This window comes from Mesoplodon densirostris, chromosome 10, assembly GCF_025265405.1.
Source record: "Mesoplodon densirostris isolate mMesDen1 chromosome 10, mMesDen1 primary haplotype, whole genome shotgun sequence".
In the NCBI taxonomy this organism is placed as follows: Eukaryota; Metazoa; Chordata; class Mammalia; order Artiodactyla; family Ziphiidae; genus Mesoplodon; species Mesoplodon densirostris.
This window is the reverse complement of record NC_082670.1, coordinates 82758923-82780952: the sequence shown is the minus strand read 5'-3', so window position 1 is coordinate 82780952 and position 22030 is coordinate 82758923. Positions and strand designations below refer to the sequence as shown.

Below are 22030 nucleotides of genomic sequence, written 5' to 3'. Positions count from 1 at the left end.
GATCACTGTTGCGGTTACAAATAGGTCTGCTGAATTTGGCTTTGAATCTTAGCTCTAAGATGGCTGCGTGTGTCCAGGAAAGGGTTATATCTGCCACAAGCATCACCAGGGAAGAAATGGAAACAATAATAATGTTGCTCAAATGCCCCAGGTAGGGGTCCCCATTCCTACTGAGAACGCCCTGTGATGTGTGGCTGCCGAAGGGAGAGGAGGAGAGAGGTGCCAGTTTAGAACTGATAGCTATCACTTGCATCTCATTGGAGAACCTCTGTTGTTTCGTATCATAAAACTGCAACAATTATAGGACTATCACACAACCTGCTCAATCCATTCGCTGAAAATTGCTTGAAAGTGTAACAGTTGACTACTGTGGCTTTGAGTTGTCCTCATTGTTTTTCAAATTAATACCTTGTCATTGTTTCAGCAGGTGTTAAGAAATGTCACTAGCATCCCAGGGGCCAAGCATTGGCCCTTTGCTTGATAATTGTTTGCTTTGTATCAGGAAAAAAAAAATACAGTCCTACTGTTTCCAAACCTTCCTCATTTTCACCCTGGAAATTACACAGAAGTGTTAACTAACTTCAATTTGCAGTGCCTGACAGTCACATCTTGTAGAGAAATGATACTTTGTGATCTAAGGTAAACCACAGTAATGAAAACTAATCTTTTTAGTTATCAGCAAACATACATACCCACTGTGGAAATTTAAGGGGTTTGTGGCAGCTCTCCTAATGACCCATATTACAGTGTTTTAATAGGTTTCTTCGGAGATAACTTTGATTGCAACAGCTCAAGCAGTGTGCATTCTTAGTTTCTTTTTTTTCCTTACAATAAATCGTTTTGTAACTACTGGATGAACCACCTGCTTACCTTTCCAGAAAATCTAATTTATTTAAAAAATCAAATCCTTCCCCCTCTCCATCTTTTTTGAATCATTGGACTCTAAGGCTGTACCTTGGACTCTCAGGGAAGCAAAGACCACTGGTTAATGCCTCCTCTGAGTAAACTGATAAGGAAATACTTACCACATACTCAGGTTAAACTACCCCCCAAAATATGACTTGGGTAGGAAGGGATAGAGATTTAAATACAATTTCTTGACTTGGCACTTCCTCAATTTTTTAAAGAGGGGATCAGGGAAGGCTATCACTTTTCTAGTATTATATTAAGGACAGACAGTGGAAGGCAGTATGTTTGAGTATTTTTCAGTGGAGGTTTCAATCCAAAGAAAAACCAGAGAATGTCTCTGGGTTATCTGGTGAAGATTTATCCATCAGAGTATCTTTGCCAGAAAAAAAAATTAATAATAGAAAAAAAATAATAAACTATACAACCCTGTAATCCCAACTCCCTTCTTACCAGGTTGGATTTCTGGAAAGAGCAGGAGGTTTGAATATCATTTTCCGTTCCTGGAATATCAGAGCAGTCTGTGGATAGTGATACTGTATAGTATGGATAGCTTCCAGCCCCGGTGGATAGCCTCAAACTCCAGCCAAAGCTCTGGGGGTGCACAGCAGGGTGAGGTGGGGAGAGTAAAATGCATGGGTCATCGAGAAAGGGTCACTGTCTGAGAAGTCCATTCTCACGTTCTCCTGTTTCTTTGCAGAAACCCGGGATGGACGTGGCCGATGCCTACGTGACTTTCGTCCGTCACTCTCAGGATGTCCTTCGTGATAAGGTCAATGAGGAGATGTATATAGAAAGGTTATTTGATGTAAGTAAGTGCCTTCTTCTCCTTGGAAGCCAAGGAGGAGACCCTCCAAAATGTGACAAAATAAGAGACAGGAGGATAAGTCACATTTTGAGAAAATGGATTGGTCCTGATGCAAACCAAATCTTTTCTTCCCCGTCTGCCTTAGGCTCTTATCTGTCGTGTGTCTGTTCCCAACCCACCCTGGCGTGGCCGTGTCTCAGTCCCAATCTGTGTGATACGTAGGATGGCACAGCCTTGCGCAAGCAGGCTCATCCCTGCACGAAGCTTGTGAGGCGGCAGCTTCCTCTCACTGGCAAAAACCTTCCTCGGTCATAGTTCCCCTCCTTGCAATCTGGCCCTGCTGTAGGGAGGTGTTCCCTGCCTTCCAGGAGGCTGAGGCCAGCTCCCTGTCCTGAGGGTGGTACCTCCCTGCCACCAGCTGTGGCGTGCAGCTGTGCAGTGCAGCTGTGCAGTAAATGTATCGTTATTGCTTCAAAGATGCTTCTGTTTCTGGAAGACTAGAAGTCTTTAGGTAGCCCTGGGTTTTGGCAAACACGTTAGTTACTTGGTCATTTGCCGTTCTAAACCCAGGTGCCCCTCCTCCACTCCCCCTCCACCCACTTGAAAATTTGGGAGAAGAAGCAGGTGTACAAAGAGTGGGTACATCAGGCTGCAGATCCGGATTGAACTTCAGAAAACAGATTTCTGAGAGTTAATAGTTATCAAGCAAACTTACTTCCACTGTGACTGCATCTGCACTTCCAAAGCAAACCACTGAGGCAAAAAGAAAAAAAAAAGGAATCTGCTTCAGTCTCACATCTCCTGCCTCTTTCAGGCCAAAGCAGATGGGGCTGCCTAATTTAGCCAGATATTTTGTTTCAAGTTTCCACCGAATTTGCCAGTGTAGACCCGGCCAGAGTGCATGGAAGCCGACGTACTTGTCTCCGTGTGGCTCTAATTGTACAGCCTACTTCTGTCTCGTGAAGCGTGAGCTCCTCCTGTCCAGGTTTCCATATTTTTAGTGCCAGCTCAAACATTAATGTTTTGGTCTACTATGGAATCCATGTTTCTATATTTTTTCTGTGATTGTGTTCAGCAATTTGCATCGAGTTTGTGTGTGTGTGTGTGTGTGTTTGTTCCGTGGCTAAGTGAGCTCATTGTTGGCACTGCTTAAGAGTCTGCAGCTCCTGACTTTTCTATGCTTTGTCTTCCAGCTCATTTGCTTTCCTTGTGTGTTGAAAAGGCTCCTGTCTTTTTTTTTTTTCTTTTCTAATCATCCCGTCTCTGTGCTCAATTTCCCTCTTTCCTCTGCATCACCTTTCTTCGAGAAAGCCCTTCTTACTTTTTAATTCCCACCCGTCCTCTATCGGATTAAAATGGAACTTATCTCTCATGTCAAATGTTTTATCACATTATATCAAGTGGCATGAATTAGAATCAAATAATCTTCCTGTGTACATCTTCTAGCATGGCCCACATCCACTGAGAATGCCTCATACATGCATAAAGCTCACCGGCGGGTCCTCTCCCTTCTCTGCATGCATGCCTTTATGAAAATACCGAGCCTAGAATGTCTGGGACCCAATCACCCAGCCAATAGGCATTGAAAACAGGCAGGCAGCACCCTCAGGTCTGCAGTTTGGAGTGTGGACACTCTGCCCATCTCCGCTGAATGAAATTCCAAGCCACAAACGTTCAAGAAGCCTGTGGGTTGTTCTTTTCAATGCCTAGGTTGCCTCCTTCTTTTCTTTTTTTCTTTGATCAGTATCTTCTGATTCTCAGTTTTGTGTGGCCCTCGCGTGCGTGTGCGTGCGTGTTCCTGTGTGAGCGTGTGTGAATAACCCCGTGCTCTCCAAAACTTTCAAACATCTAGAACTGAATTTCACGTTCAATCTGCCATTTAGCCTATTGTTTCACTGACAAATAACCCACCCTTCCCTCTTGACTTTTTTTTTTTAATTAGAAGTACAAGGGGGAAAAAGTTTTTTTTAAAGGTAGCTTTGTTGAAGGCAGCAGGGCAAATTGTCCTTTTCTGGGGCTTTTTTAAAGGGAAACTACAACTGGATCTTTATTTAAGAGTGTAGCTTTGGCTAGCACAGATGGTAAACTGGACTTGCCTGACTGTTGAAGAACCCAGGCAGATTCAAGCCCTTTGGTCATTTATTTGAATTAATAATGAAAAAAACATCACTAAGAATATGTTTTTCAGGATGCAAATTATGTCTAGGGTCATTCAAAAATTCACAAATATGTCAAGTCCCTTGTGGAATTACACTGACCAGCATAAAATGGCATCAGTAACATAAGAATCCCCACAATTTAGTCTCTTATTGTCCCAATTCTGTTTCCCCAAGGGAGTCTTAATTACCCTTCCCTGAATATCTGATTTTAAAACTTAACCATTACAATCACTCACTGCACATCACTCCCATCCCTATGGAAAAAATTTTTCAGCAGCCTATTTAGAGATAACGAATTGAATTTCTTTGCCATTTACTTCCTTACTTCCCAAATAACCTGCTCCCCTAATTTACAGAATATTGGTGCTAGGCAACCTAACTGATGTCGTGCAAAAAAGTTCTTGAATCTGTCATGGATTTAAAACATTTGTCATTCGAGAAAACCCAGAGCTTCTCAAAAAGCTTCATTACCATGCAGCCCCAGTAATTTAATTCAGTACTTACTGTTTTTCTATAGTCTAGCAGCAAAACATCAGATTACCAACATGTTTGATTATTTTCGGCTTCTGTTTCCTCAAGCAGGGTGTTTATTTCTTTACATATATGCTCTGGAAGGCACTCGTGTCCACCGAGCTAAATAAGGGAATCAGAATATTAAGGCAAAGGGGTGTCTGTGAAACCTCCCACCCTACATTTCTTGCTACAGTGAACTTATCCTTTCAACCTCATTCCTAATGATAGTGGTCCTGGGGCGGGTTTCTAAACAATTGGTAGAAAGCTACTGAGAAAAACTTGTTGATCTGAGAGGTTTCTCTTCCAAATTGTTGCATTTTGATAAATGGCAAAAATGAATAATAGAAAATTAGCATTTTGAATGAGGAAAAATATATATCTCTCAGATTGTTTGCTGTTTGGAGGTTGTTGATTTTGACTCTTGTGTCATTCTCTGGTTTTTAGTTCCTGCTGGCATCTGTCATTCAGAGGCATGTTCTCAGAGCTCCTGTTGTGTTTTTAACTGTGTTTCAAAATCTCAGTTTGATTTACCTGAGAAGTCCTTTAAGTTCTTGCTATTCAGGATTATTCCCATTTTTTGGCCAGAGTGTACCTTGTGGAAAAGGCTGGATGGCATTAGTGTGTGTCTGTATCTGAGAATATTTGGAGTAATAGCTGGTCATTTAATGAGTACGTCTTCCGTTTTAACCAGGCCCCTATCTCAGTGTTCTCTCTCTCTCTCTCTGTCTGAGCTGGTTTTTTCTTTGCCTCGTCATTGTACTTCTGGCTTGAATTGGGTGCTTGTGGGAGATTATCGGCATAGCATTTGGGGCTCTATATTTAATGTTCTGCATTTTTATCTATTTTATTATGTAACTTAAGAGCAACTTTCCAAATTCATCTTCACCAAATTTTTTTAAACAAGCATTTTCTAGGTTGATTGTAGAAATACAGTCAGACATAACGTTGTCTCACCAGGTCTTTTTAATGCAATGTAAGTTTCCCTGTTTATTAATAATTGATTTACATAGTCCTCCTATAAAATGCTAGCAACCTCTTTAGTCATGCACCTCAGAAAAAAGCTAATCAGTCCAAAATTAAGTGCTGATGGGAAAAGAATCCTCAAACTGTTTTTCTTGGTATGTCAGATATGCAGCTGTACATTTTTTCATCTGCATTTTTGTAATTTTTTTCCTAAAAAATGGCAAGCCATTGTAAACTGGTTTCAGTTGCTACAAAAATAACAGTTTATAATATTTGAAACAAAAGATTCAGAGGTTTAGAGCAAGAGAATATGCCGATACATACAATAACAAGGAATCTAAATTATATTAAAGGTGCTGAATTCTTAAAAGAGAATCCGATTGCTGTCGGACTCGAGAGCTTGGCCTCTTTGAAAATTATTGCTGATTTTTAAAGAAAATATAAAACATGGAGATGAATAATCTCCATATTCCTAAAGCAGCAGCTGAAAAGGAAAGCACAGCCCAAGAAATAACTCGAAGACAGTGATTTAAAGCTTGAGTGTCCATAAATCATGCAGATAGCTTCTCCCCCTTTCTCTGGTGATTAATTCACTATCTTCCCTGAAACAAAAACATGCTTTTTGAAATTAGAGATCAGATCATCAAGAGGAGCACCTAAGGTTTCAAGGTCTAAACAAAAATTAATTTATTTTCTTTCCTCCTTGTACTTCTTGAAGACACAGACTGAGAAGAAAATCAGGATTAAAAGAGATGTGCTTAGGGTGAATTCATCTGCTTAAACCTCACAGGCTCGGCGATGAGTGATTAAAAAGCCATCTCGAACTTGGATGGCATCCACATTGGGGGTAATGCTGCATCCGCACTGGCTTTCTTCAGGCCCCCGTGTTACTGTGAACCAGGCCCAGGGAACATTTGACTGGAGATGATACGTGGATTATATAGGTCAATTATACACTTAATCTGCCTTCTGGAGGATTAAGTCTTTGCAGATTGCCTCTGCATTTGGCTTCTCCGTGGCAGTTATCAGATCAGGAAAGGACCCCTCACCAAACTGCCTCGTAAGCACTTAATCAGGCAGCGCGGTCAGGTTCGGATGGGGCTGCTGCTCCGTATTCTTTGCCTTGCGCAGATTTTAATTTGCTGTTCCATTATCAAATCGTATATTTGTCCACTTTACGTGTCAGCACAGTAATTGAGTGTGAATATGTCCCTTTAAAGGGGTAATTTGAAAACTGAAACCTCTGCCTATTAAAATATATTTGCTGTATTTATATAAGATGCCACAGATAACCTGATCATTCATAACCTGATTAAATTACAAAAGCACTACCCATGTGAACGTATATCAATCAAGGTAGGAGCCATCCTGCTCAAGGAAGTAAGTACAGAAGAACAGGCAACAAGGAAAGCATTATGTTATTAGATGATATCTGTAAGGTGTATGGCCAACTGTCCAGCTGAGGGAAATTACTTTCCAAAGTACAAAAGTGGGGAGAAGTACACAAGATTCACCAATATAACAGGTTGCGGTTCTAAGGGCTGATTAAAGAAAGTCACGGCATATGGCACTCAAGACACTGAGACAGCCTCCTCTATAAGCAAGAAGCAGGTTTGGTTGCCCCTTCATGGGAGCTCTTGTGTAGTGAGCCTGGGCCTTGCTTCTGGAGCCTTCAGACTTCACCCTTGATCCTTACAAGCTGGGTGACCTTGGACAAGGTATTTAATCTCTCAGAGCTTCAGCTGATTCATCTACATAACAGACATGATAATATGCAGAACCTTCTCATGGAGTCGTTATGAGGGTGAAGCCCTGTGTGCTCCTGCCGGCATCGCGCTGTGGAAGCATTTGGTAAGTGTCCTCTGCCGTCGCCACCACCATCATCACATCATCATCATCATCTCCATCACTGAAATGGAAAGGCTTTTCCCAGGCATCTTTTTTTCTTGTTAAACAAAACCCCATCTCCATGCTAAGGTGCTGTAAGAATCTCGCTGTCACTTTCAGGCATTAACTCCAAGCTTGCTTAGAATTACATGACGTACAGCAGCCTAGTACTGGTTTGCTTTTGGTAAAACGTAGTTCTGAAATAAGGAAAAGAGTGATGGTTAGGGCTGGGGCTTTGACTTAAGCCAGACAGGAGAAGGGATCCTGGTTTTGCCACTTCTGAGCTGTTCAACTTCGGGTGAATTAGTTAACCTCTCTGAGCCTCAATTTCCTCAGCTGTAAAGAAACTTACTCCTTACAGTGGTTGTGAGGACTAAATAACACAGTGGATATAGATATAGACACAGTGGCATAGTTAAAAATTCGACAAGTCTTTTATCATCATAATCATCATCATTATCATTGTCTCGTAGAAGTATTTGTTCCTTACAGTGACACTGAAATGACCTAGCCCTACCCCCTAAACAAAACCACAGTGCATCAGCAAATAAATCAGAATTGACCTTCTGAACTTGAGGAGTTAGGGGCAGAGGGGAGGATGATTAATGCCTTTTATTATTACAGATGAAATAAATTTACATTGTAGACATTTAGAAGATATAGCTAAGCAAAAATAAGAAAATATTACATGCCCAGCAGGCATAGATTATTCCTTGAGTGTTTATTCTTTGAATCTTTTTCTATGTGCTTATATGCTTGATGTATTTTTAACCAAAATAAGTGAGCAAAAATTGCCGTTTTTAAGTTAATGGTCTTGATTTTCCCTGTGAATAAGTGTTTGACTAATACACTGTCCATATTCAAAGCTGCCCACTTGTCCCCACAGTATCCTTTATAGTTGGTTTCTGCAACCCAGGCTCCGATGCAGGGCCACGCGTTGTATCTGGTTGTGATGCGCTTTCAATTTCTTTTTACCAGCACTGGCTTTTTTCATGATCCTGACTTAAAGGGACCACCGTGCCAATTGTTCCACAGACTGGAGGAGTTTATTACTATCTAAACATAGAACTGATTTCATGAGGAAAAAAAATATCTAGCTGAATTCAACCAAGTAGCTCTTTTGGACATAATTAGTAACTCAGCATAATTCAACCAGGGTTTTTTTAAGCTGTTCTCTGTATGTAAGGAAAAGTTCTGAAGCTAGTTTGTTTTTTGTTTTTTTTTTTTTTTTTTTAAAAAAGCTAAACAGCAAGAAATCCACAGAGGTCAGGGAACAAGTTGGCCATATGAAGAGCTACAGGGATTTTATTTCATGTACTAAGGCACAGGTGTCTGAGCTGGACGGGTCAGTCTGAGGTCCTGGTCCGGTGTTTCTTGTCTCGCTGCCACTGCTTTGGTGAAATCTTGATGAGGAACTTTCACACCCACCTGAGATCATTAGGAAGGTTTCTTTGCTAATTCTGCTAGGATTTTCCCAGAGGTTATCAATCTGAAATTAAGCCCTTCAGATCAGTCTGAAGCTGAGCTTTCAATACTCTTCAGATCAAACTTTTGTTGAACTCTGACCTCGACTCTATCCTCCTCAATTATGAGGCTACAGAGCCTTTTCTCTGGGCTACTGGGATAGCCTTCAGAATCTGTGTGATTATATATACTGGAACAGGAAAACAAATCCAAAATGGACCAGGAAAGACAGTTAGGAAGGGAGAGACAGTTGATTTTTTTTCCACCTAATTCTGAATCTCAAAGTAAATTCTGGCAGTTAAGCCATGTCCTGGGCCATGTGTCATTCCCCAAGAGTGTCATTTCTCAAGAAGAATACGGAAACTGGACAGAGTCAGAGGGAAATGAGATGTGGAAAGCCTGTCCTCACCTTGATTGTAACATTATAAGGAATATAATACACACACACACACACACACACATCATTAGGGTTTGGGTTCTTGCACGTGAACCTTAGACTCAGGACCTTTCCAAACTGGAATTATAAAACAATCCAAGTTCACCTTCGTGACTTTTATCCTCCAGTGTCCCTTAAAGACCCAGTGCCTTCATGATTTCCCTACTTCCCATCACATAAATCTGTTTTTAGCAGATGTGCTGTTTCCTCCCCTATTAAGGTAAAGAAAACTTAGTGCTGGCCTTGTTGGGGTATTTGCAATTTTAACAAAATATTAAGCTAAAAGAATGAGGCGCTAATAATGGAAGTTTTTGATCTCTGACATGACAGAGATCAAAGTAAAGCAAACTCTACTAGGATGGGAGGGGTTGGAAAGAGGAGTGTCTCGATGCCTCTGACGCCCTATTGCAATGACTCTCATATTCACATAGGCATCCTCTTGCCCCGTGACCTTCACAATAACAAGTAAATGACAACAATGCGTTATTTTTCTTTTGGAGTCTTAAGTATAGAAACACATTTCTATTCCACATGGACAGGCTTTTCTTCATGCTTGGGCAATTTGAGTTTTCAGCAATCGTTCATGCAGAAAAGATAAGGGGGCATTAATAGATTTGGATTATTTGGATTAATTGTATCAAATGGGTTGTTACCATCCAAAAGGAAGTGTTTATTTTTTTTTTTAGTGTCATTGTTACAGATTTATATTTCAGGGCCATGTCTTCAAGTAGTTCTTTCTAACCTAGATGCTGCTTCTAAAGCCATTCACAGAAATAGGCCTTGTTTACTTTCAGGTAAACCTGACATAAGACCCGTCTTGAATTTTCTCTGGAGCTTGTGTGCAACAAAGAGTTTTGCTAAGTGTCTTTATCAGAACAGCTTTCTGTGTTCCACGAGACATTTGGTGAATACAGTTAATTTGTTTTCTTTTCCAGTGCAGAATGTTCCAATAATCATTCTAAGAATCCAGGCTGATTGCTCTGTTACATTAAGGTCACAGTATCCTTGCTAACATGACCCACACAATACTTTTGTGTCTTAGAAAAGGTTTGGGTTTTTTTCTTATGGCAAACTTATGGCATGGAAGCAGTAAGTGACAGACTCTTACACACACACACACACGTACATGCACGTACACACACACACATGCACGCACACAGTAGCCAAGGCACATTTTGTGGAACGAATATTATCACATTGCGTAGCAAGATACGAGATGTACTAAATCCTCAAATACTTCCCATTATTTAACCAAGTAACTGTTTCCCTCCTTGCCAGGCTCTGTAGAGGCTACTATCAAAAGATTTAACTGTCTCTTCATGTCTAACATCATAATAGCTTGCCCTAAAATTTTTTAATGAATGAACTTAAAATATCATCTAGGTTCTTATTATGCAAAATGTGGTCCATGGACCCTCAGCATCAGTCTCCACTGGGGGTACAGAATCTCAGCCCTAACCCCAGCCAAAATGGATCTGAGTCTACATTTTAACAAGAGCCTCTGTTGATTCAAAGGCACAGTAAAGTTTGAGAAGTACTGGGTAAGATCAGTGACTCTCTTCTATGCCTGTGACCCACCGTAAGAAGCGCATTTTACATTGCAACCCAGTATGTATGCATACACACACACACACACACACACACACGCACACATACACACATACGTGCACACACACACACACACACACCCCAGAAGTTTATAAAACAATATTTACTCTCTATGTGATGCATTCTGATATTTTCTATTCCATCTTTCAAAAATCTTGGTGGTAACCAATGAGATGGTTTCATCACACATTGTATGATGTGTAGGTTGTAATAGGTCCCAACCCTCAGAGAGCAAAATTTCTTACCCTCATCACTACTGACATTTCAAGCCAGATAATTCTTGGTTGTGGGGTGCTGGCCTGTGTATTGAAGGATGTTGAGCAGCATCCATGGCTTCTACCCACTAGATGCCAGTAGCAACCCCTTCTCAGCTTTAATGACCAAAAATGTCTCCAGACATTCCCTAATGTCCCCTGGGAGGGGGAGGGGGGACCGAAATCACTCCTGCTTGAGAACCACTGATCTGGATGCACCAGGAAAGAGGTATACAAGGGAGTACTACCTCCCTGCCTGTCACATGTCCCTCTGCCACCACCATCACACACACTCGATGAGTATGTGTAGCATCAACAACAACAAAGTGACCACTTATCAACCTGGGAGTTGGCTTGGGAGCTGTGCCGGTCTTGGAAGTAGATTATGTTTGGGGGGCTTCATGCAATGATAGGACAAGCTTGTGAGACATCCAGGGCCGTTTAGCCCTCTCACCGTGTCTCCCCAGAGGATTCCCACTCGGAGCCATGGGAAGGAGCACTGCGTTAGATCAGCAGGACGGATTCCCAGTTTGCCCTCCCTCAATTGCTTTGCTTTTAACCAGGATCTTGGTTAAAAAAAAAAAAAAAATCGCTTCTACCAGGTGGCTACAAGTTATTTTTGTGCATCCAAAAACCTGAAAAGAAGGCTCAGGTTGACTACTTCATTCATTCCAAATTCCCAATTCAGAAGAGAACAGTTAACAGCCTCCTGTTGTGTTAAACTCCTGCCGAGTTGACTAAAAATCCAGTTAATGGAGTCTAGTGATTTGCCACCAGTATGAATATTCCTGTATCAGAAGCCTTATAATGATAGCACTCCCTGCCACACAGAGCTGCCTTGACTGCCTTCGGCAGAATTTTTCACTCTAACCATCCCTGGACTAACACCCATTATACCATCAAACCTGCAGGTCTTGCCCAGGATGGGATTATTATTAATTACCAGATCTTCATGCCAACCAGGATATAAGAGCCCCTCTCATTTTGTGTAAAAAACAATTTTTTTGAAAAGAACAAGTAATATGTAAAGTAAGCAAAGTTAAATTCATGAGTTTTCTCATGCAATTCTCTAAGTCACTTTTTTCTCTTTCCGTTTCTTTTTTTTTTAATTTTTTAAAGTTTTTTCTACAACGTTAAAGGTTACTTTCTATTTACAATTACTGCAAAATATTGGCTATATTCCCCGTGTTGCACAATACATCCTTGAGCTTATCTTACACCCTTTTTAAGGAAGAGAACCATCACTTCCTTTTGGTCAGAAAAATTCATTATTTGGCCTAGGGAACCATCCTGTTAAAGAGAAAAGACCCATCTATTAGGTGCCTCACTAGTTTAGGGAGTAGTAGTCCAGTGTTTTTCACCCAGGGGTGATATTGCCCCCCAGAGGACATTCACCAATGTCTCGAGACATTTTTGGTTGTCACAAATGGAAAGGTGCTATTAGCATCTAGTGAGTAGAGGCCAGGGATGCTGCTAAACATCCTCGGATGCACAGGACAGCCCTCACAACAAAGAATTATCCGGCTCAAAATGTCAATAGTTTAAAAATCCTTTGTCTTTAATGATGTGGGTAATTTGAGTTTAAATATTGGTATCAATCATAAGCATTATCTGTGGATCATTTTCTCACCAAGGGATTCCAATTTCTTTCTTTAAGAATACTCCACTTGGGGGATTTATCAGAAACTAGTCTCCAAAATCCTTTTGACAAGCTTCATCCAAAGACATCTTCTTAGGGTCTAAAAAATAAAAACTGAAGAATCATTAACATCTACATTTCTCAGCTTGAACTTAACACTCATCCATGCATAGTTCGCATGAAACTTCAGTACTTCAATAAAAACTCGGATCTTGTCAGTTAAATGAATCACCACAGCTTCCTTCTACTCGAAAGTGCCTTTTCGAGTTTTTAAGGAACTGGCTCTTTTACATCAAGCAGACATTAAGAGTGTAGGCTTTGTAGTATGACAGCCCCAAGGTCAGTTTCCGGGTCTGCCACTTACTAGCGGTATGACTTTGGGTTATTTACTTAATCTTATCAAACGTTGATTTCCCCCTCCGTAAAAATGGGGGTTAAAACAGTACCGAGTTCTTTGGATTAGGAAAACTAAATGAGGCAATGAATAAACCATGACGATGCTCGGAGCACATAAATTACCGCACAAATGTCCCTTCTTGTTGTCGTCTTCATCAGTAGTGGTAGTAATGTGAAAACCAATGCACATCCTTGCCTAACGCTAAGGCAGGCTTTGCACAGAGAGAAGAAAAGTAGTGATACATTCCATGCCAACAGGAATTTGAAAAGCCGGAGATGAAATGGTCAGAGGATATAATAGCAAGTAACAAAGAGCCCAGGCGTGCTACGGGATCCCTAAAGAAAATCTTTTTTTTTTAAATTTTTATTGAAGTATAGTTGATTTACAATGTTGTGTTAGTTTCTGGTGTACAGCAAAGTGATTCAGTTATACAGAGAGAATTTTCAGATTCTTTTCCATTATAGTTTATTACAAGATACTGAATATAGTTCCCTGTGCTGTACAGTAGGACCTTGTTTGTCTGTTTTATGCATAGTAGTGTGTATCTGCTAATCCCAAACTCCTAATTTATACCTCCCCCACTCCCATTCCCCTTTGGTAACCATAAGTTTGTTTTCTGTGTATGTGAGTCTGTCTCTGTTTTGTAAATAAGTCCATTTGTAACCTATTTTAGATTCCACACCTAAGTGATATCATATGATATTTGTCTTTGTCTGACTTACCGCACTTAGTATGAGAAACTCTAGGTCCATCCATGTTACTGCAAATGGCATTATTTCATTCTTTTCTATGACTGAGTAATATTCTATTGTGTATATATACCACATCTTCTTTATCCATTCATCTGTCGATGGACTCTTAGGTTGCTTCCATGTCTTGGCTATTCTAAATAGGGCTGCTGTGAACATTGGGGTGCATGTATCTTTTCAAATTAGAGTTTTCTCTGGGTATATGCCCAGGAGTGGGATTGCTGGATCATATGGTAGCTCTATTTTTAGTTTTTTAAGGTACCTCCATACTATTTTCCACAGTGGCTGCACCAATTTACATTCCCACCAACAGTGTAGGAGGGTTCCCTTAAGAAAATCTGCTTTAAGATCGAGCAAAGTCCCACTGGGATGGAGCCCCAGAGATAGTGCCCCAGAGGAGGCAGCCTTGGGCAGACATCTAGGATTTGGGGAAGAGAGAGAGACAGGATTCTATGCTTAGGTACTATGCAGGGAGACATTATCGCTTCCTCCGGGAGCGTCCCTCACTCACCAACACTGTAGCTTCATCAGCCTCGGCAGGACTGTGCTTTGTAGAGGTCCTTTCAGAACTTAAACACGTGATGGCTTCACCCGGGTTATCATGATTCCAATCTACGCACCTGGATATTTGCTTTGTTGGCATTTATCTGCTCTGTAATCTTAAGGGCTAAATTCTTTCTATATTAACAGGTATTGTTTTGTCTTTTCATATGTGCTTCTTTTTTTTTTTTAAGAGGGTTACTTTTTTAATATATAAATTTATCTATTTATTTATTTATTTGTGGCTCCGTTGGGTCTTTGTTGCTGCGCATGGGCTTTCTGTAGTTGCATCGAGTGGGGGCTACTCTTCGTTGCAGTGCGCAGGCTTCTCATTGCGGTGCTTCTCATTGCGGTGGCTTCTCATCTTGCAGATCATGGGCTCTAGGCGTGCAGGCTTCAGTAGTTGTGGCTCGTGGGCTCAGTTCTTGTGGCTCACAGGCTCCAGAGCGCAGACTCAGTAGTTGTGGCACACGGACTTAGTTGCTCTGCGGCATGTGGGATCTTCCTGGACCAGGGCTCGAACCTGTGTCCCCTGCATTGGCAGGCGGATTCTTAACCACTGAGCCACCAGGGAAGTCCCTAATATGTGCTTCTTAACCAGGGGTGTACATCAGAATTACTTATGTATTTTTGTAATCCATAGTTTACTCATACTTTTTTAGTTTCACCTAATGTCCTTTATCTGTTCCAGATCCTATTGATAATATCTCATTATATTTCGTTGTGTGTCACGTTAGGCTCCTCTTTGATAATGTTGAAGATTTTGAGGAATCTTGCTCAGATATATTGTAGGCTACCCCTCTGTTAATTACTTGATGTTTTTGTCATAATTAGATGAAGCTTTGGGATTTATATGTATTTTTTATTTTAAAAATGTATCCATCCCAGCTGTATGCCACAGATTCTGAGTCAGTGGATCTAAGATAGAGCTCAGGCGTCTGTTTTTTTAAACAAGTCCAAGGGTTTAATATGATCAAGAGTCACTGATTTAGAGCAGTGTTTCTCCACGATGGATGATTTTGTCCACCCAGAGTTTGTCTGGAAGTGGTCTGGAGGCATTTTTGACAGTCACAGCTCAGGGGCCAGTGGGGAGGGATGCTACCAACATCTAATGAGCAGATGCTAAACATGGCACTGCCCAGGACAGCATCCCACGACAAAGAATTATCTGGCCCCCAATTCCAATGATTGCAAAGTTGATAAATCCTGATTTAGTCGATAAAAGATACTGAAAGACATGTTTAGTTCTACTATTTCTATTAATTCCTTCTTTATGTCCAACAAAACAACTTTATAACCTTTTTATTTTTATATCTATAGCAACCATACCAAAAGATAGGAGAAGGTACTGTTATTTCCATTTTTTTTTTTTTTTTTTTGCGGTATGCGGGCCTCTCACTGTTGTGGCCTCTCCCGTTGCGGAGCACAGGCTCCGGATGCGCAGGCCCAGCGGCCATGGCTCACGGGCCCAGCCGCTCCGCGGCATATGGGATCCTCCCAGACCGGGGCACGAACCCGTATCCCCTGCATCGGCAGGCGGACTCTCAACCACTGCGCCACCAGGGAGGCCCTGTTATTTCCATTTTTAAGACAGGAATCTAAGGTCCAGAAAGAGCTTGCCCAGGACCCCAAGGTCCCAGGGACACCATCTCTTGAAACTGGCTTTTCCATCCCCCGCTCTGTGAGAAAAGTGATAGTATCCATCTTACTCACCGTTGCATCCCCCACTCCGTATTCTAGCATATGTGAACCCTCAGTAACTGTGTGTTAAATAAGTATTGATGAATCCCTAACCTATGTTGTGGACCTTGTTGAGGATATTTTCTATTTCGAATTCTAAGTCAAAAATAGTAATTAAATCCTTTAAGCGTCTCACTATGGATTTTTGCAATTATCACCTGATTTTTTGGGGAAACCTTGAATCTATAGTGTTCTGGTTAATTTTTTTTTTTTTTTTTTTTTGCGGTATGCAGGCCTCTCACTGTTGTGGCCTCTCCCGTTGTGGAGCACAGGCTCCGGATGCTCAGGCTCAGCGGCCATGGCTCACGGGCCCAGCCGCTCCGCGGCATGTGGGATCTTCCCGGACTGGAGCACGAACCCGTGTCCCCTGCATCGGCAGGTGGACTCTCAACCACTGCGCCACCAGGGAAGCCCCTGTTCTGGTTAATTTAATGGGGAATGAATTGTTTTGGCCCATTTGGTTTTTTGGTTAATTTGAAGATTTATTGGAAAACCTTTTCTCTTTCAACCCCTACTTTTGAAACACTTTCTAAAATGTCTTAGTTCTATTTTCTGCCTTACTGAGCATTTGAAACAGAATCTAATTCTCTGCGTCAAGATCTTTCAGGATTCTGGCTGTACCCTACTTAACCCCAAGTGACACTGTCCAGTCATGAAGATGTAAAAAGAGTGACTTATCCAGTATTGCCCCTACTAATAACTTCCCCGGCTCCAAATACAGTGCTCCTTCTATCATACCCCATTAGGAAGATGGGGCTGAAATGTTTATTAGCCAGAAACACATACTAAAAGCTGCTCTTTTAATTCAATCCCAAAGAGGACTTTTGAAGGGAGGGAAAAAGACAGCTTTCTCCTAAAAGGCAAATGCAAAACAGGAGAAAGAATCCCATTAATTGAGGGGTTTAATAAATAGCTGTTTAATAATTACAATAAAATTTCTTTAGACTTCTTTTATGTATATTTTCTGACTGTACATTAGCAATAACCACAACATCTTGTTAAAGGTGTTATTTCTTTTTAAGTCTTCTTAGCAGCTCTAGGAGGTGGGTACCTAGTGATCGCCATTTTATAGCTATTGAGGCTGATGAGAGCCAATATTTATTGGGTACCATCTGTGTACCAGGTACTGTTCTAGGCACTTAAATGTAATCATTCATGTAACTCTCATAACTTCCTTGTGAGTTAGGTTTTTACAGATAAAGCAGTTGAGTCACTGAGAGGTAAATTGACTTCACTAAATTCCAAAGACTGGGAAGTAATCAATCCTTGATCAAACTCCTACCTTTCTGTTGCAGAGTAGACACCTAACCATAATGTCTTTCCAGAAAACCTACACTCTTTGAATATGTGCCCCCATCCCCCACTCCAGTGAGTTCTCTGCATCCCACATTCATCTACCGGGGATGTTACTGTAGCAGTGTCACTATTTCCTTCTTGGTACCACAGCAGTACTCAAGACAGAAATTTCGATTGTGACCCCCTGGTAGAAAGTGGCTTATTAGTCATGGCTTGTCCACTAACGATGGGAGTCACATAGCTAATCAGGCAGACCCCTTAAGGAAAACTCAACCCTGCCTCTCCTGAATGGGAGGACTTTGTCACCAGGCTCGAGTTGCACCAACACCAGCAGATCCTAGACCTAAAAGTGGGAGATCCCAGGAAGTGCTACTGTACCCACTTCAGGGTGAAACCCCATCCTCAGAGGAGAGGGACCACAACACAGCGGGGAAGGTTGCATACCATATGTGCTGCAAAAAGCACTTCTACCTAGGCCCAGCTAAGGGGTGGGTTTCAGCTTTCAGTCTATATCTCCCTCTGTGTTCTAAGATCTCTTATCCCATAAGAATAAAGTTTTGTGGTTTATTTCGGGTGGGAGAACAATGGTAACACAATACCATTTCATCGCAGACAGTTGATAAATGGTTTAGGGTAGCAGCTTAAGTTCCTTAAGCAAATCTTGACACAGTGCTGTAATTCAACAACAATGCCCAAGATTTTCCTATGAGGCCCTGTGGACTCTTTTAACCTACCCACATAGCTCTGTTTTCAGTGGCACTGTGAAGTTTCCCAGATCAGCAATGCTTTACAGGAGGGGAAAAGTAATCCAGAATTACAGAATAACATGGTTATAAAATCCATGCCTAATACAAACGTAGTTGCAAGTAAATCATTACGTGGTCATTATCCAATAATGCCTAAGATGTCAGCGATGTGAATGTTTGCAATCTGGTTTCACCAAAGCCCTTCCTTGACTTATTTCCAGCCAAAGATTACAATAAACAATGTGACAGGGTGATAAAAGAGAAAGGAAGGAAGGAAAGGAGGGAGGGAGGCAGGCAGGGAGGAAGGAAGGAAGGAAGGAAGGAAGGAAGGAAGGGAGGGAGGGAGGGAGAGAGGGAGGGAGGAAAGGAAGGAATTGTGTTTTTTTTTCTCTTGAAGCTTTAAAGAGCTTACTAGATAGATCGTCAGCTGTCAGCCAACCCTTGTAAGTAGCAAATCCCTTGGCCACTGGAAGGTTGTCTCTATGCATTGTTTCTAAAGAGTTTGTTTATTCAAAATATGTCTGCTTTGGGCATTCAGTTTCCTAAGTGAGTGCGGGCTCACGGGTAGCAGCTGAGGTCAACACTGTACACCGTTTACTGAAGCTCGCTCCTGCCTGTGGTTTCTGGAAATCACCAACTAGTCGTGACTGCAGCACAGGAGGATGTGGATGTGGACGTGCTAGAATTCTTTTACAGGCTCCCCACTTGGCTTACGGAGAATTAGAGACACGGAGGCCTGTTTGCCTCTGTTGGTGCACATTAGAAATAAATTTGGGCATTCAGCTTAAAGAACTCACTAACGGCAAGATGCACAAAGACATGCTATTCTGTGTTCAGTGCAGTCTTTGTAAGCCTGGCCAGGCAAGGGGGGTTATCAAAAGAAATATGTAAATAATGCAACCTGCTTTACAAAGGAAAAGAGAATGAAATTAATCCAAAACATCCGTGGCGTAGTACTATTTTCTGCCCTCAGCTTTTCTCTTTATAACTTGAGACGCACAGCCTAACAGGCCAGTGCAGACAATATCGTGCTCAAAAAATCCCCAGACCCAGGGCACCCTTCAGTCCCTAGGAAAGAACTCCGAATCAAGTCTTCAGCCTCCTGCACAATATTATTATTAAATCTAACGTGATCATAGCCAAATCTTTGGCTTGGGCACAATCCCCCCATTCTCCCTCCCTTTCTTTTGGGGGCGGGGGAAGGGGGGAAGCATTGGGAGGGCCAAGCCAATCAAAGTTAAAATAAAGTCTCTTTCTAGCAAGACTACTGTCTATAACATGTTGTTCCTTATAGAAAGTGGGATATGGTGGCATTTGCTTGATTAACTTGCTCGACAAAAGTGACAGCTGCTGTGGGTGCCTGCGGATAAGCTGCACGGCGCAGTTCCGCCTTTGTACATCTGTCAGCAAAAAGGGAAGAATAAAGAGTGAAAAGAGACAAATTGGTCCCAAAAGACACTCCATTCAACTTAGGAGGTTTGCCCCATTCAGGCACTCGCTGTGCGCCTCAAGTACTGAGGGCTTATTCAATTTCATTCACTCTTTCGAATGAACCCACAAGTGTTTAATTTCTTATTCTGTCGCCTCAAAAAAAAGGAAGGGGGGGTGGAGAAGGCGGAGGGACCTTGTGGACGGAAAGCATTAATGGCAAGGCAGAGGGATCCAGCCTGCACGTATTAACTCATGGCTAATTTACGGTTTAACTCTATGTGCTCAGGTCCTGGACCCATCTGAATGCTTCAACGGGGGACCTGACGCAGCCTTATCTCCTGGCTGGTGGATCCAAAACCATCTGTAGATGTTGAGGGTACCCAGCAGGGTCAAATGAGTATCTTCTGTAAGGACAGGGGTCTGAGGTTTATGCCCTTTCCAGAGGTGGGGTGACGGGCTCCCTAGGATGAGGTTTGTGTTAGTGATCTGGCAAATGTGAGGGTTTTTTCCCACTCCCAGAAAGGTAAAAAAAAAAAAAAAAAAAAAAAAATAGAGTCACACTCAGTGAGAAGTAGTGAGAGGGGAATATGGTTTCCATAGATTAAAAATAAAGCAAGAGGAAAGAGCGCTATTGGGAAGCAGAGCGTAGCTGTACATGGTGAAAACACATGTTAACTTTTAAAAAGCAGTACTTTGTCTTTCTTTTCTTCATCTCTGATCCCCCGGCATCAGAACTTGTCTTCTGATCTCCTTTATAGGGGCAGTCCCCATGCACCCCTAAATGTTTCCTCCTAGGAGTTTGAGAAGTCTTCACCAGTCCCCCCGCCATCTTTTCTCCTGCCTTCATGACACCGCCTTCTCTTTGAAACCCAGCGCTCCTGAACCAGCATCTGAGTATTGTCCCGTTCGTTGACTGCTTTTTGGAAACTGAATGCCATCTCTGGCTCCTAAAAAGACCATACCCCTTCCTTATGAGAAATCATTCCCCATAGAGCCCAGGTTCACTAGGGCTGACATGGATCTAATTTTAAAACTGCTTAGAAGACTTTGGAAAAGGGTTCTGGACCCATAGATATATAGTTGTTGGCTTTTGTTGTCTTGGAATCCTGAGGGCTCTGGACTGTGCCTCCTGGGTTGTATACGAGTATCCTGTCATCTTCTGCTGGGAAACTAGCTGTGTGGTTGAACCAGCAGCATCCCGTTTACCTATTTACCTGAACGTTTTCCATGGAATAACATGGAAGTATGTGAATGTACACACCATGGTTTTTGTTCTGTTTTGTTTTGTTTTTTAATATTGAGAGTAGGAACTAAAACAACCTTGCACAGAATAAAAACTCCCTGAAGTCAATGCAAATTTTCCTGCCTAAGAGCTTCAACTTTGACTTACAAAACTCTCATGAGTCATGACTTTAGAGAAAGTTTAATATGTGCAAATTATGAAATTAGCCCCTAATGTGATTAAACCAACCCTGTTTTAAAAAGACAAAGTTGGCACTCCGCTTTATCTTTCCGTTCGGTACGTGAGTTACAATCCTTATTTTAGAGTATGATTTCTATAATCATTTCTATATGGTATGCAAATTTCTCATTCCGTTGCTTACGTCAATCTGCTTGTGAATTAATGCAGTTAACTCTCAATGCACTTCCCGTACCTAAGAATCAGTCGGGGGGTGGGCAGATGCTGTTCGTGAATAATCTGATCTCAGTTCGTAGGATGAATCTCTCTCCTCCCTCTGAAGTCCTTGTATGCGCATCAGAGAATAGTTTTCAGATAAATTATTCACCCTTCTCACATGGATAATAGGTGGTAAGATGTGCCACCAAAACCAGAATTTCATTTTCAACATAATTGAGCTTTAAGTGATTGAGATGACTTGAAAGTGTGAATTTGGATTGTAACTATACATTTTCTCAAAACAGTAGGTTCCTTTGAGAGGACGGAGGCTAAAGGCATGGGGGTCCATTTTCTCAATGCACAGGGTGGCCCAGGACTAAATCCCCAACATATCCAGAGAAAAATAGGCCCCAGAAAAAGGTATTGTTAACCGTGGTGAGTTTGTTAATGTCCAAACCGCACACCTGCCCTGGGCAGCCCAGGCAGCAGACAAGGCTTGGTTAGAAGCCGACTGGGGATTAATCACGTTGCGCTCATTATTTACATCTCTTGGAGAAAGAAATAGTCTGAGAAAATCCAGGTACATAAGAGAGCCTTTTCCTTTTCCCTTAAATATCACAGTTTGCCAAAAGTTAGGTATCAGCTTCTGATATTTGCTGAAAAACCTCGTCTAGTTAACAAAATTCCCAAACACGAGTGTGTCCTGATTTGCTGTGATAGGTCCCGCTGGTCAGCCAGGGGGTGTTAGAACAGCTGGTGTTGGGCCCATGTTCCATCTTTCATTCGGGGCTTGACCACTAGTTACTTTTTTTTTTTTTTTTTTTTTACTAGTTCCATTTTTATTCAATTACTTAGATGTCCAGCAGTTTTCATGTT

The 22030-nt window shown here is 41.7% G+C and overlaps 1 protein-coding gene across 16 annotated transcripts in view; it reads left to right on the top strand.

Moving 5' to 3' along the window:
• The window catches only part of CADPS (calcium dependent secretion activator), a 481350-nt gene that overhangs the window by 440300 nt on the left and 19020 nt on the right, over positions 1 to 22030 (top strand). For all 16 annotated transcript variants that reach the window (XM_060111563.1, XM_060111565.1, XM_060111566.1 and 13 more), the window contains one exon: positions 1607 to 1714. In XM_060111563.1, the coding sequence (XP_059967546.1) occupies positions 1607 to 1714 (108 nt within the window). The remainder of the gene's footprint in view (positions 1 to 1606; positions 1715 to 22030) is intronic.